This window comes from Adiantum capillus-veneris, chromosome 19, assembly GCF_014529385.1.
Source record: "Adiantum capillus-veneris isolate H3 chromosome 19, ASM1452938v2, whole genome shotgun sequence".
Classification (NCBI taxonomy): Eukaryota; Viridiplantae; Streptophyta; class Polypodiopsida; order Polypodiales; family Pteridaceae; genus Adiantum; species Adiantum capillus-veneris.
Window position 1 is genome coordinate 23,065,832 of NC_140949.1, and position 14,300 is coordinate 23,080,131.

General features: G+C 39.6%; 1 protein-coding gene and 1 pseudogene across 1 annotated transcript; both read right to left on the minus strand.

Annotated features, from left to right (window-relative positions):
* Positions 1-8,722: 8,722 nt before the first annotated feature.
* LOC147433695 (uncharacterized) lies at positions 8,723-11,054 on the minus strand. The gene is made up of 2 exons (XM_086490330.1): positions 9,693-11,054; positions 8,723-9,358 (listed from the first exon to the last, which is right to left on the minus strand). The coding sequence occupies exons 1-2, from the start codon at positions 10,943-10,945 to the stop codon at positions 8,836-8,838; spliced, it is 1,776 nt and encodes a 591-aa protein (XP_086346456.1). The 5' UTR covers positions 10,946-11,054; the 3' UTR covers positions 8,723-8,835.
* A 1,158-nt stretch (positions 11,055-12,212) lies between these two features.
* On the minus strand, positions 12,213-12,767 carry LOC147433696 (uncharacterized; annotated as a pseudogene).
* Between the last annotated feature and the right edge of the window lie 1,533 nt (positions 12,768-14,300).

A 14,300-nucleotide genomic window follows, 5' to 3' on the forward strand; every position in this document is an offset into this window, starting at 1 on the left:
ACTTCTCTTAACATGCATTGGGCATCTCACTCACCATGCCTCATGACTAAAGACCACGGAGTCCTAAATGAAGCTAGAGCGATGGGATCAATGGGGGACAAGCCTGAGCACAAAAGTAGACACATGGATTTATGTCCAATGCAAAAAGTAAATTCGGACTTGAAAAGTAAGCTTGAACATCAGACATGCGAACTTGCATATAGTGCAAGCTAGAGACACATGTATAAGACGATGTAGCGGCGGCCTTGTTGAGGTCGCTCCTACTTCTTCTACACTTCACACTTCTTGTGTCAAATGGCATTGAGAGGATCCTTTTATACTTTTCTCTAGGAGATTACTGACTTTCTGTGCTTTACTCTGAAAAATTTGACTTTGAAATACGTGTGCCAAGTGTGTCAATTGAACTTGCACTTAGTGTACCCAAAAAGACACACTAGGTAAAATAGGCACATGTTCACGCATATCACATTTGGCAATTTCAGCTGTTACATGACCATGATCACTAGTCTACTACTCTAGACAACTAATGCTATCGATTGTGTATCCACGCATTTTATAAAGTCTACTACTCTAGACAACTAACGCTATCGGTTGTGTATCTACGCATTTTATAAACATTTATACAAAGGGGGTAATGTAGGGGTTCTAACTAATCTAGTGGAATTTTTGGATATGTGGATCTTGCAGACATGCTTACAAAGGTGCCAGCAAAGAACCTCGACCCTAGGGTTTTCTTATTTAGGGTTTGGCTATGAGTCATAGTAGCATGTCCCTGTGGCACATGGTGCCCATGGCCATGTGACAAAATGTGAGCTGCTAAGCTAACATATGCTACTAAAAGCAAGAACACATGCTACTAAAAGGAGGATTCTACAATTATACGTATTATTTTCACGATCGTATATGTGAGCATCTATTGATTATATTGGGACTGATAGCTTCCAACTTGTACCCCATTGACCCAAAGCACTTAGTTTACCAATTTTATGAGCCATATTGGACCAACGGACTATATTTTGACCATTGGCAAAGTATAAAGACCAATATTTTTAAAATAAGTCACAGTTTTAGGAGATAAACAATCCAGTGCTCTATGTGTTGTGTAGTATTTGTATCTTCCTTGCACAAAGTTTGTTTTCAAATTTTAGAATGGTATCATGTTTCTAAAGCTCTACGTAGCAACGTAAGTCTCTTTTCATGTTTCTTTGTTTTAAGCATGGCCCTCTGAATGCTAATTTTAGTCATAACTTGTTATTTCAGTATCGGTTTCTGATTCTGAGAGTATTTGTGGATAAAGCTCGATATTACAAAGCTATAGGGTATTTTTTGTTGCCAAAATTGACCTACTAAAGTCTATTTTCAAATTTGAGAGTGGCATTGTGTTTCGAGGTGACAGGTCTCCGTGTCGGCGTAAGTCACTTGTCATATTTTTATGTATTGAGTATGGCCCTTCGTATGTGATATAAATATTTGTTTGTGATTCGAATAGTAGTTGTGGATAGATTTTGACATTACAAAGCTATAAGGTGTATCCGTTGCCAAAATTGACCAGTTGAGTTTAGGCCTTTTGTGTAGTATTGTTTTTGCATCTAGCATCTATACCATTTGTTAAGTGAAATACATGAGTTTGATTAGCAGCCACATAATAGCTTTTAGTGATAGCATGTTGTGATTGGGTTTTTTGAGAATTTGACACCCTCTCATAGCCTTCATGCAATAGTCCTATCAACTATGTCCCTTGGATTGATAATTATGTTTGAGGTTCTTACTATTATTGTAATAAGATTAGTGGCGTTGGAGAAACTCGTGACATTTGGCAGTGCTATCGCCACGAGGCAGCCTAAACTAGAGACCATGTATTTGGATTCATTATGTGAAGCTTCCTCAAGATCACTCTGGAGTAGTCATCTTATTTTCTTAAGCACATAGTTAGTAATTGGTTTTGCTGACTATGTTGAGGGATTTGGGAGTATTGATGTACATGTCAAAAACGTCTTTAGTGTATTTAAATTAGGTTTGATCAAGTGGGATACTCTTTGGGCTCTTGGGTGAGTTGGGAAGATATTCAATAAGTCAAAAATCAATATTTGTTTTCATATTTTTCACCTGTATAGGAGTAAGGTAAGTAGGATCCATCAGTGAAGGTGTAAATAAACGCCAAATCCATTCAAAATCAGCCATAGTACATTTTAGAGAGATCTTTTTGGCTTTGAAGTGTCTCTCGTGGAGCTAAATAGAGTTGCTAAATCTTTGTTTGGATACACAGAAACAATCAAACTCAAAAATATGAAAATTGAAATTATTTTTAGTATAATGACACTAAACAAAAGAGTTAAAATATGATTTTGACTTTGCTTATGCATATTGTGTCCATAGTACTTTTCAAATATTTATGAATTTGGACATCTGTCATTGGACTCACCAAGCATAGTTGGACCATCATTCTGCAAAATTTGGAACAAAGTCTAGTATTGCGATACTAATATTTTGGGCCAAAATTGGACAATTTTGTGAATATCGTGTTACACAATGTATGTATATGCAAAAAATAGCCCATGAAATAAATTTAAAAACAAATTCTCCATTTTGATCACCAGCAGAGGCTACAAATTGAAATTAGAGAGTTTGCCGAATTGAAAATTGGGCATTTGGTCAAGATAAAGTTATTCAAGCTTAACCTAAACTTGCCAAGATACTACACTTGACATTTGGGACAAAGTCCATTAAAACAAAACACTCACACAACAAGCCAAAATCTGTAGGGCAATATTGGATTGTTGTTCATAGTGGAAGTATCTGACTTGACATTCCTATAAATCTACTAGAGTACATCTTTAATGTCAAGTTATTAAATTGAGACCAATACAACAATATGGGAAAAATGCTTCAAGCAAGCTCTAGATATCTAAACAAGGATAAAATTGGGTTCCTCTTATAGTTGGCAATCAATGATACAAAGTTGGTAAAAAATCACAAATTTTGGTATGCACTATATATACATGTCAAATAGAGCCCATAAGTGAAGTTTAATAAAATTTGGTACTTCTATCATCTCCAAGGGCAATAACTGGAATCAAACATTCTAATACATTGAATATTGGCATTTTTGGTAAGCAAAAGAAATCCAAATTGAATAATTTTTTTGATAATCAGACACTCTAATACATTAAATATTGGCATTTTGGGTGAGCAAAAGAGATCCAAATTGAACAAAAAAAAAATTAGGGTGTATAACTCATCATTCTCAACAATTTTGTATAGTTCAAATCTTTCATAAATGAAAAAACACTATAATACGTCGCATGAATACAGACGCCAATGCCGATGAAAATAAACGGCTTTTAAAAATCAATGGTGTTGGTATGTATGTCTTTATAAGCATCGATATCATAGCGTCGATATATACGTCGGTATACTAGGCGTCATTATATGATTTGGAGCATACCGATATTGATACCGACGCTTATACAGATGTCTATACCGACACTCATATGGTTGCATATAGCGATGAAGAAACTTGTAAATTTTTTTGAGCAGAGAGGGCTCGCAGTTGGTGCTGCATGTACTGCAACACCAAAACCAACCCTCTTTGCTCAAAGAAAAGCACGCAAAAAAATTACACTCCAACTTCATTTTGCTTGCAAATTGAGCATATGTGAGTACACTACCATAACAAGATTTTGTAACTATAATTCTGATGAATTTCACAAACATAACCATAACAATACTCGCAAACCATAAGCATATTTATAACAAAACTCGCTAACCGTAACCATCATAAAAATCACAAACCATAACCATAATAAAACTTGTAAACACTAAACACAATCTTAAGAGAATTCCAAAACGCTAACCATAATCTTAAGCATAATCCATAACCATAAGAAAATTCTCAAATCATAACCATAACCTTAAGCGGATTTCAAAATTATAACCATCACCAAATTCTCAAACTATAAGAATAACTTTAAGCGAAACCCTAAAACCATAACCAAATTCTCAAACCATAACCATAACCTTAAGCTTATTCCAAAACCATGACAATACTCTAATTCTGAAACCTTAACCATAAGTTTAACCTTGAGCGGATTCCAAAATCATAACCATAACCAAATTCTCAAATCGTAACCATAACCATAACCTTAAGCGGATTCCAAAACCATAATCAAATTCTCAAACCATAACCATAATCTTAAGCGGTTTTCAAAACGATTACCATAACCATAACCTTAAGCGGATTCCAAAGCCATAATCATAACAAAATTCTTGAACTATAACCATAACTTTAAGCGCTTTTCAAAGCCATAACCATAACCAAAGTCTCAAACCATAACCATAACATGATTTCAAAACCATAACCAAAACCAAATTCAAAACCTTAACCAACATCATAACACAATTAAAATCATAACTATAACCATAACACTGTTAATTATCATAACCAAAACCAAAACTGAACATACATGAATATATCTATAGCCATCGCCGACGTCTAAAAGTATACATGAACCAAATAGTATAAACATAACTAGCTATATATCAACATGTTTCAATGAAAACATATACATAGAACATATTGATTAAGGTAAGGTCTCGCTATCAATGGTTTGACAAAGAAGAACTGATACTCCATATTTAAATCCATATTTCTTTTCTCTACGTATCGAAGGATGCTTCATGGCTCCTGTAATATAAACATTGGAACAATATATGTGCATACACTATTTAAATAGTGTATGCCACCTACAAAATCATATGGAAGAGTATCGTAGCCTCCAATCCTAAGATGAGAAGATCCAACTGACTCCAGGCGTGCTCTGGGTGCATCTCGCTGTTGTGTCTGGATTCTCCGACACCTCTTGCAGGATCCTTGGCCACTTCTCTGCGTCCAACCATGCTGATTTTGACTCATTATTTTTGTACCTATCTCGTGTCTTTGATCGACAATGTGATATCTTCGTAATAGCCACGCCCAAGATCTAGTCATTCAAGACTGGATCATATCCATCTGTTGGCATGTACTTTTTGTGGATGGTATTTATGTTGTAATTCTTTCTCTTCTAATCCTGTGCATTCCAATTTTCCATCACAGAGTGCCCAAACTACATCTTACAAAGCTGACGAACCCTTTTTTGTATGTTGTTTTTGGTCCTATCCATAACTAGTGTCCCATCCTTGGTCTTGTATACCTTGCTAGGATCAAACTCATGTGATCCCCAAGGTGTACGTGGTGTACTTATCGATGTAGTATCTACTGAAGAGAGAGGTGAACGCTCTTTCGATGATGTCGATGCATCGATAGCGCCACTACCATAACAACCACAACCACCACCACCACCACTTGAACGACGAGACCTATGTCGTCTTGAAGAAGAACGAGAGAGCACAATCTCCGGTATACCTCGCCCGATCGATGTAACTGGGACACTCGTCAAAGATGTGACACCACCAGTTAGTGTGAGTGAAACGCTGGTCTAAGGGGTCGGAGCAGCTGTATTTGGTTTGGAAGAACCAGTTGTACCAAAACTACTGTGCATATGTACATTGCTCTAGAATAAAAAATTGAGAAAAAAAGTACGCTTCTGCTTAGGTGACATGTAGATTGGAGTGACTGAAAAACTAAAGCTAAGAGAGTATGGCTCCTTGTCATCAGCCATGGCTGCAAAAACTAATTTGAAAACATATAAACTGTATGTTACTTCAGTTAAACCATCATAAATATATTAAAATAACTATTTATTCATTGTTGGATAGTAATTAAAATATATTAATCAAAAGCAACCATTATAAGAGAGTTTTTATAAAAAATAAATAGTCAATATCTCATCTTCAATAAAAGCTGTTGCACCAAAGATATATATCTCTAAATGAACTTCTACATCTTTGTCATCAAACTCTACGGCTCTATCCATCTCTGCATCTATCTTTGTATCTTATCACTCATCTTCAAAGTCATGATTCATTACCAAGAGCACCGATTTTAAGCTCAGCATCCTCATCACGATCATCCGCAATCCCCCTGTTCATGTTTCTCTTCGTTCTCAACCTCCAATCCTTCATAGACTTGTTTACTCCGTTGAGCAACTCGAATGACAAAGAGCCAATGCAGTTTAGTCAAATCTTCTTCATTTTTTTTCTTCCATAGTGGATCTATGATAAATACAACCTATTCACAATGCTGCTGAAGTGCAAATGTATTCCGCTCATCAATCCAAACCCGCTTAGAGTTCACTTGAATCAATTCACTCCTATCTTTGCGCACAATTGCATCGGGACCACTTGTAATAACTTTGAACCACTTCACATCAAAAATAAAAATTATCAAACTTTCTAAATCTCATTTTCAAGATGTCTTGGATGTAGCCAAAGTATTCAAGCTAGCCAATCTGCGTATTGTCATCCCTAGCACTACTCAAACTCTCTTGAACAAAGCTTGCCCTGACACCCCTATCAAAAATCACCCTTTGTTCGTCTATCCGTTGCACTCTGAAGTGTCACCCAAGTGACCACAAAGCTTCATATTTGTGATATCAGTGGCACATAAAACAATTTTAGACTCACTATAGAAATATTATCATGTGGTTAAAAAGATAGGGTAGGTACAATACATTCTTGACATCTCCTCTTCTTCTTCAGTGATCAATCTCCATTTTGTTTTGCCTCCAAAATTGTTGCATCTAGTCAACATCCAGAAGGAAAGTTTGACAGTTTTTGAAGATGATCTGGAAAGGGAAGATTTCTAGTGACACAATTGCGCTTGAATCATATACGATCAGCCAAATACTGTTGCTTTTTCACTTCACATTTCTCAATCCACTTTTGCATGACTTCTGAGTTAAGAAGACAAAATCTCATAACATTTGCGCACATTTTGAAATCCATCTTCCTCATGATGCCATGTCCCTATTGCTCCTCCTTAGTTGCACTTTTTTTAGAAGTTTACAATCGAGGCATCCCTGGGTCAATTGAACCCAATAACTTACTGATAAAAACAAGAGATTCCTGCACAAGCCATTCCTCGGCTATGCTACCCTCTGGACGAGCCCTTTGACGAACAAACCCTTTTAAAGTTTTCATGAATTTCTCCAAGAAGAACATCCATCTGTAATGCACTGTTCCAGCTACTAAACTTCATAACCACATGCATAAGTAATAGCATTTGGATAGGTAAAATTTTTGTTAGAAAATACTTGTCCACCATACAGACTGCCTCTATAAGATTTAAGCAAGCTGCACCTATACTGCCTCTATTGATCTCTTTTGATTAGATCCAACACACTAACTCACTAATCTTGTGAATTATGTTTCTAATGTAATCTATCAGGCAATCTTTGATGGCAATTGGTAAGATGAATTTTGAAAACTTGTGTCTATCATGAGACTTAAGACCGCTTAGTTTGTCATCTTTAGTAAAAGCTTTTTTCAAGCATTGCACACTCCGAGTAGGACTTTTAAATGTATATATGATCCTCTTCACTTCTTGCTCCTCTGTCTTTCTCAAAATCCATGGAGCTTTTGGATACACATAGTTTTCATTAGGGTTAAGATGAGGCCACATCTCTAGCATTTGTCCCATAGCTTGCAGATTGTCTATTTAGGCCTTGCTATCCTTTTTTCCATAATGGTCTTCCATAGAGTCTCCCCCATATTCTTAAAAATATGCATTGAGTCAAGCAAATGATTGATAAGCAAGTCACTCCAACATGGAAGGTGATGAAAAATAGTCTTTTCATCCGAGGTGGTATAAAATCTCCTGATTCTTGCCACATGTTCTTCCAATCATTCGCCTTCACTGGGTGCATGTCGTGTTTGTATATGTTTGGTCCACGCAACTCATGTCCTTCTAGCAAAAATCGTCCATGCCCTTCGTACAATCTGTCTCTCTCAAGTAACTAACAACTCCTAGCCAAACTTTTTGTCAATGATTCCCTAATTGTATGTGCTTCGTCCCTTCTACAACAGAGTGAAGATATTCAACTTGTTCATGATTACATACATATTCTTCTTCTCACCAATCTTGAAAATGACCGAAAGAATTTGGAAAGAGTTGTTAAATCTTGTGAAGCAGTTGCTTGGAAAAATAACCCGAAAGGGACATTGGAAGTGGGATGCTAGATACAGTGAAAACAGCCCAATTCTTCCTCACCCTTCCCGTGCTCAACATATCATCCAATAATGCATCCCAAGCAACCGCATCCCGATGGAAGCTCTCAAATTCTTGTATCATGCTACATATCTTCAAAATGCCAACATAGGTCATGCATTGAAGAGTAGCCCACCTTTTGCATCGGTAGCCCTCACTTTGCACCTAATCCTATGATTGCTAGCCCAAAGGGTTTCTGTGACATCTCTAGAAGATACAAGAGTAGGTAATTCCAATAGAAGAGAAGCCCTTGCTCTGTATTCAATGAAAACAGCCCAATGCTTCCTCTCCCTTACCTTGCTCAACATATCCTCTGATGATGCATCCCGAGAAAACGCCTCCCAATGGAATCTCTAAAATTCTTGCATCATGGCGCCTCTCTTCAAAATGCCAACATGGAGTCATGATACATTGAAGAGGTGTATGTTGCATCATGTAGAGATTGCATACAGCATTCCTAGTCTCCCTACATGCCACTTTGTGATTGACAAAATCAGCGCAAACTTACCGCACTAATCACCAGGAAGGAATAGGAAGACAAATGGTGACACTACAAAAACAAAATTTTACAACAATAGAGACTCAGATAAAAGTATTAGCAATTTCTAACCCACATAAACATTGTGCTTTGAATACTCATTACAGACTCAATGAAAAGCTTATAGTAGTACTAGAAAGTATGTGGCAAGTGCTCAAGTGGGGATAAGGGGATGTGTTGCAAGAGAATTCCCTCCACAGTATAGAAATGACTGCCAGGGACGAGCTTGCTCCAGAGCATATGCCACTCGATAGAGAGATGCCTCTTGGAAAAAGTCCCCCACCAGCATCACTCCGATTGGCAAAGCTACCCCATCACTACTCTCTCCCCCTTTTGATGCTGCTGCCATGCCGCCACCAACTGGCACGCTCAATGCAGGATGCCCCGTCACATTAGAGCAAACTGTGTTTATTGTCAATCCAAAACCCAACTCAGCATGCTCAGCTAGAAGTTCTGCCGACGCATGCTCATACTCATGAGATGTGCTTAGATGTGTGGGCAGCTTCTTGCTCTTGCAGGCTGTGGTGGGGAAGAGTAGCACATCATATTGCAATAGGGCAGACGCATAACTCTTGATCAATGGTTGCTTGTACACCTCTGCCACCTTCAGAGACTCCGGAAAGTGCACCCTCAACCACTCCCCAGCAAGCATTGCTATGCGAAATTGGAAGCTCCAGCTGCAACGTCACAAAAAGTTTTAGACAAATTCTCACAATAATTCCCACATTGTGACTTACCTCAACATCATTAGCTTCTGTGAGGGAGGCACCGCATACCTAGCTAGGTATGCGGTGCCTCTCGAGCAAAAGCTCATGATGTTATGTATTGTATGAAAAACACTGAAAAAGAGTCCGTTTTCCTACATGAGAAAATGTTTAAATCTTCTTGTGAACAAGAGTATCTCCCACAAATCATGAAATTAAACAGGACCATCTAAGCGTTAACACATTGGTAGTAAGCTTTCCTATGTTAGAATTGATTGAAGTAATACAGATGGAGGTGCTTCCTTACCTGGCCACATGGGCCAAAAGATGTTCCTGCAAAAAGGACCGACGATCATAGACCTTGCCATCCTTGTCCACTCCCAACAAGCGATCTCTCTCTCTTGAGAAGAAGAGCCTTTGCACTACACTTGGCAGCACACACAGCACCCAGATGGCCACAGATGTGAAGTGCAAAGGTATTGAAACAGACCCTACCTCTGCACCCATCTGTCTTAACAATTGTGCTGAGTCCTCCGTTGCCCTTTTCACGTCCTCCTCCATAAATGGCTTCATAAGACCCTCCTTTACCACACCTATCCTCATGCCCTTCACACCCTGCCTCAAACCTTCACAATAGTTAACCTTTCTCGTTGTCTTTGCTGTGCAGCTTGCTCTCTCATCCAGACCATCCCATCCAGCCAATACACCAAGTAATAGTGCGTTGTCTTCTACCGTGCGAGTGATGGGACCGGCATGGTCGATCGGCCCATACATGCCATCAATATAGGTGTAGGGTACAAGACCGTGTGTGGGCTTACAGCCAACAACACCACACATTGCACCTGGAACGCGACAAGATCCACCTTGATCACATCCAATGGAAAGATCAGCCTCCCCACTAGCAACAAGAGCGGCACACCCACTGCTGCTACCACCGGCATGGTAATCGGGCGCAACAGGGTTGCGGACTGGCCCTGCAGATGAGGTATGAGATGAAGCTGACAAACACATGTACTCGCATTGGGCCTTGCCCACAATAGTAGCCCCTGCAGCTATGCAGCGAGTAACGAGCGGAGAGTCCGTGAGTGGCGTAAAAGCCAGAGACGTGCCGCAATACATGGGCATCCCACGCATGGGGATGTTGTCCTTGATGACCACGCGCTTGCCATACAAAGGACGAGTGGCATTATCATCCTCAGAGGTACTAATGCTGCACTTAAGTGTCCAAGCACCGAGAGAGTTCTCAGCAGAAGCAGCAGGCAAGGCAGTGTAGCTGCGATCAGCCTCGCCGGTGAAGAAAGAGCTTGATGTCTGTTGCTCGTCTGTGGATGCTTGTAAAGAGGCGGGCATCGGAAATGCAATATCGTCTTCTGTAAGGTCGGCCTTCTTTTCAAAGCCATCGCAAGCTATCTGAAGGAAAGAGCAAACATACCGATGGTATGTAAGAAGCTGGTGTGCGGGCAGTTCATAGGCAAAGCTAGAGATGGAAAGTCTTGAGACTTCCTCAACAGAAGGAAGAGGAAAGGAAGGGGTAGGAAGCTCAGAGTCTGCTGCTGCCATGTTCCTTTCCTCTCGGAAGTGATCACAAGGAAAGAAATTTGGGCAGCGTTCACACTGCGCAATACATAGCCAGTTTATAGCCTTACACAATTCCCCCCACACACACACACACACACACACACACACACACTATGGGCGTTCGTCCACAACAAAGGAAGGAAGCTCTACCATCGGGGGCAAGGTTGACCGCAAGGATAAGAAAGAAAGAGCTAAGTGGGTCCCCGACCTCACCTCCCCCCCCCCCCCCCCCCCCCTCTCCCCCCCGCCCCAACCCCCCACCAAAAAAAAATAAAAATGTTTGAAACGTGCATGCACACACACACACTAAAGAATAAATGTAAACCTGACCTTCTGCATTTTTTCTCTTTTGCGATTGACTTGTTTGTCCTCTTTGCGCTTCGATTTGTTTCTTGCGCAATGCTTTTTCTTTTGCGATTGACTTGTTTGTCCTCTTTGCGCTTCGATTTGTTTGCTTGCGCAATGCGATGCGTGATTAGAGTGAGAGAGAGGAAAAGAGAGAAAAAAATGAGTGGGAGAAAAAGATTGGTGTGAGATTAGTGTGTGTGTGTGTGTGTGTGTGTGTGTGTGTGAGAGAGAGAGAGAGGAAATGAAGAGGAGGAACGGATACTTAGTGAAAAAAATGCTTGATTACTGCAATGTGCATGTTTATATTTAATGATGAGAGAGAAAGAGAGAGAGAATGTTTGATTAATGTATGTTTATGTTTAATGATTAATGTGTGTGTGTGTAGAGAGAGAGAGAGAGAGAGAGAGAGAGAGAGAGGGAAGAAAAGAATGTTTGATTAGACTAGCTTTATGTTCAATTCAGTGAATGAAAGCTAAGTTTGAACATAACTAAATTAGGTGGAAAAAAACAGAAAATGAGAAAATGACCCTAAAATGATTGAATGAGTTTAAAGAAAAAAATCAATGATTAAAAGAAAAAAAGTGTAAATGAGAAAATGACCTTAAAATGATTAAATAAGTTTTTTTTTAAAAATCAATAAAAAAAGAGAGAGTAAATGACCCTAGAATAACTAAATGAGTTTGAGAGAAAATGTGATTTTTAAAGTAGTTTGAAAGAAAAAAAATGTTGAGAGATAGAGAGGGATGGAGAGATAGAGAGAGAATGTATATATATATATATATCTATATATATATATGTATCTAACTAGAATTCATCCTCATCTGCACTCTGGATGTCGAGAGAGTATGGCTCGAATCCTCTGTTGTAGTCTCCGTCGATGCTGTATAGCCCCTCTCCTCAATCATGCTCGTTTGGATCTCTGTAGCTCCAGTGCTCGGTCGATGAGAGTGCCGGTAGTGGTCGACTGAGTGTGGGCCGAGCTCTGCGGTGATGGCTGCTCCTCTGGCTGTCCCATATCTAGTGAAAAGAAATCTGTAATCTATCTTTGGGACTGTCTCTCTCTATCTCTCCCCCGTAAAGTGTCTCTATATCTGTGTAACTCAAGTAGATATAGCCCAAGACATCTTTGATCCTCATAACTCATTACCCTAGAGAAAGAACCGAAACCCTCTCTGTATAAGCACTGGAAACGGCCACGTATCTCATAGTACACTATGCAATGATATATGTAATGTAGCTCTATCTCTGGCTGTAATAACTGGCATAAGCGGCGTATCCTGTTGTCTAATGGTATCCTTCTGAATCTACTAGTCTCAATCTCCAGCTGATGTGAGGATGTGCGTATCTGACCAATGGCACATCGCAAACCATGAGACATATGTGTGTCCATGTAGTTGGGTTGAATCACAAACCCATCCCCCATGAGGTGGAGAAGATGCTCTCTATAGAAAGCCATCTTCGTGCCCTACTCATATGGCAACTCTATCCATGTCCTCCTGGTATCTTCGTGCCCTATCCATATGGCAACTCTTCGTGCCCTACTCATATGGCAACTCTATCCATGTCCTCCCGTGTAAGAGACATCGAGGGTGCCTAAAGAGAGGACTGGAAAGGGGGCAGCCTGTCCATGGTGAATCCATGCGTCTGAAACCATGGTGTCATCTGTGCATACCAGCATGTCCGTACGTCTCCAACCATCCTGGCCTACAGAATGTCCCCATATCTACACCCCATACAACTTAGTTGAGGCTACTAAAGTATCAAAGAGCCATAACTTTGTCCGAGGTTCTTGGAACTGAACCTGCGAACACATCCTCTCCAAGCCTCCCAAGGCCGCAAAAGCTCTAGTCAGTCTAGTCTTTGCTGCTCGCACCAAAGAAAACCGTGGCCCAGTGAAGACAACCCTAAGGTAAGTGTATGCATTTGTATACTCTACAATCTCTTGACCATATGTGAAAGACGGTGCTGATCTCCTGATCCACTTTGGTGTGGTGTTAAACACCATAACCTTAATTTTACCAAGGTTTACAAACAATCCACTATCCTCTACTGTGTAATGCATACAACATTCGCTGCATACCCTCTGGTGAGTCAAAGATCAACACAATATCGTCAACATATAACAACAATGGGATACACATCCCTGCGAGGTGGAAAGAGAGATAGAGCAAGGAAAGAGAGAGAGAGATAGAGATAGGGCAAGGGAGGAGAGAGAGAGAGTAGAGAGAGAGGGATTTAGAGGGGGGGAGAGAGAGAAAGAAAAATAGAGAGAGGGATAGTTAGAGATATCGAAAAGAGTAGGGAGATTATAGATTGGGTGTATGTAACTCTTTTGTTGTATATATTTATAGTACATATTTGTATATACTTTCATATGTGAGTGTGTGTGTATATACTTATAGTACATATTTGTATATACTTTCATATGTGAGTGAGTGTGTGTGTGTGTGTGTGTGTGTGTGTGTGTGTGTGTGTGTATGTATGCACTAAGTAAGGGAACATAGCATTCGATGGATGAATGCTTCCTCTTGGGTATAGTCCCTTTTTAATCGTTGCTTTGTAGTCCTTGATCCACGCACCGCAACATAGTACGCTTCGTTTTACCACAACTGAAATTGTGATGCTCTCTAAAGAGGTGCCACTAGACTATTGGCACTACTAGCCTCAATTTAGGTCTAATAGTATATGTATGTAGGCATATGTATATATGTATCTATGTGAGTGTGTGTGTGTGTGTGTGTGTGTGTGTGTGTGTGATAGAGCTTGTGCATATACACCAAATGTACCTCTCTTTGTAGAATAAATATAGATGAGGTGTAGAAAGACTGATAGATAGTGGATAAAAACCTATCTACATCTCTCTCTACACCTAATCTACCTCTCTTTGAATGTCTTGTAATGAAATTGGCCTATTAACTTGAGAGTAGCAAAAATTAATGAGAGTACTTTTGAGAAATTACTTTGTGAGCATAACGGGTGAACATAATTG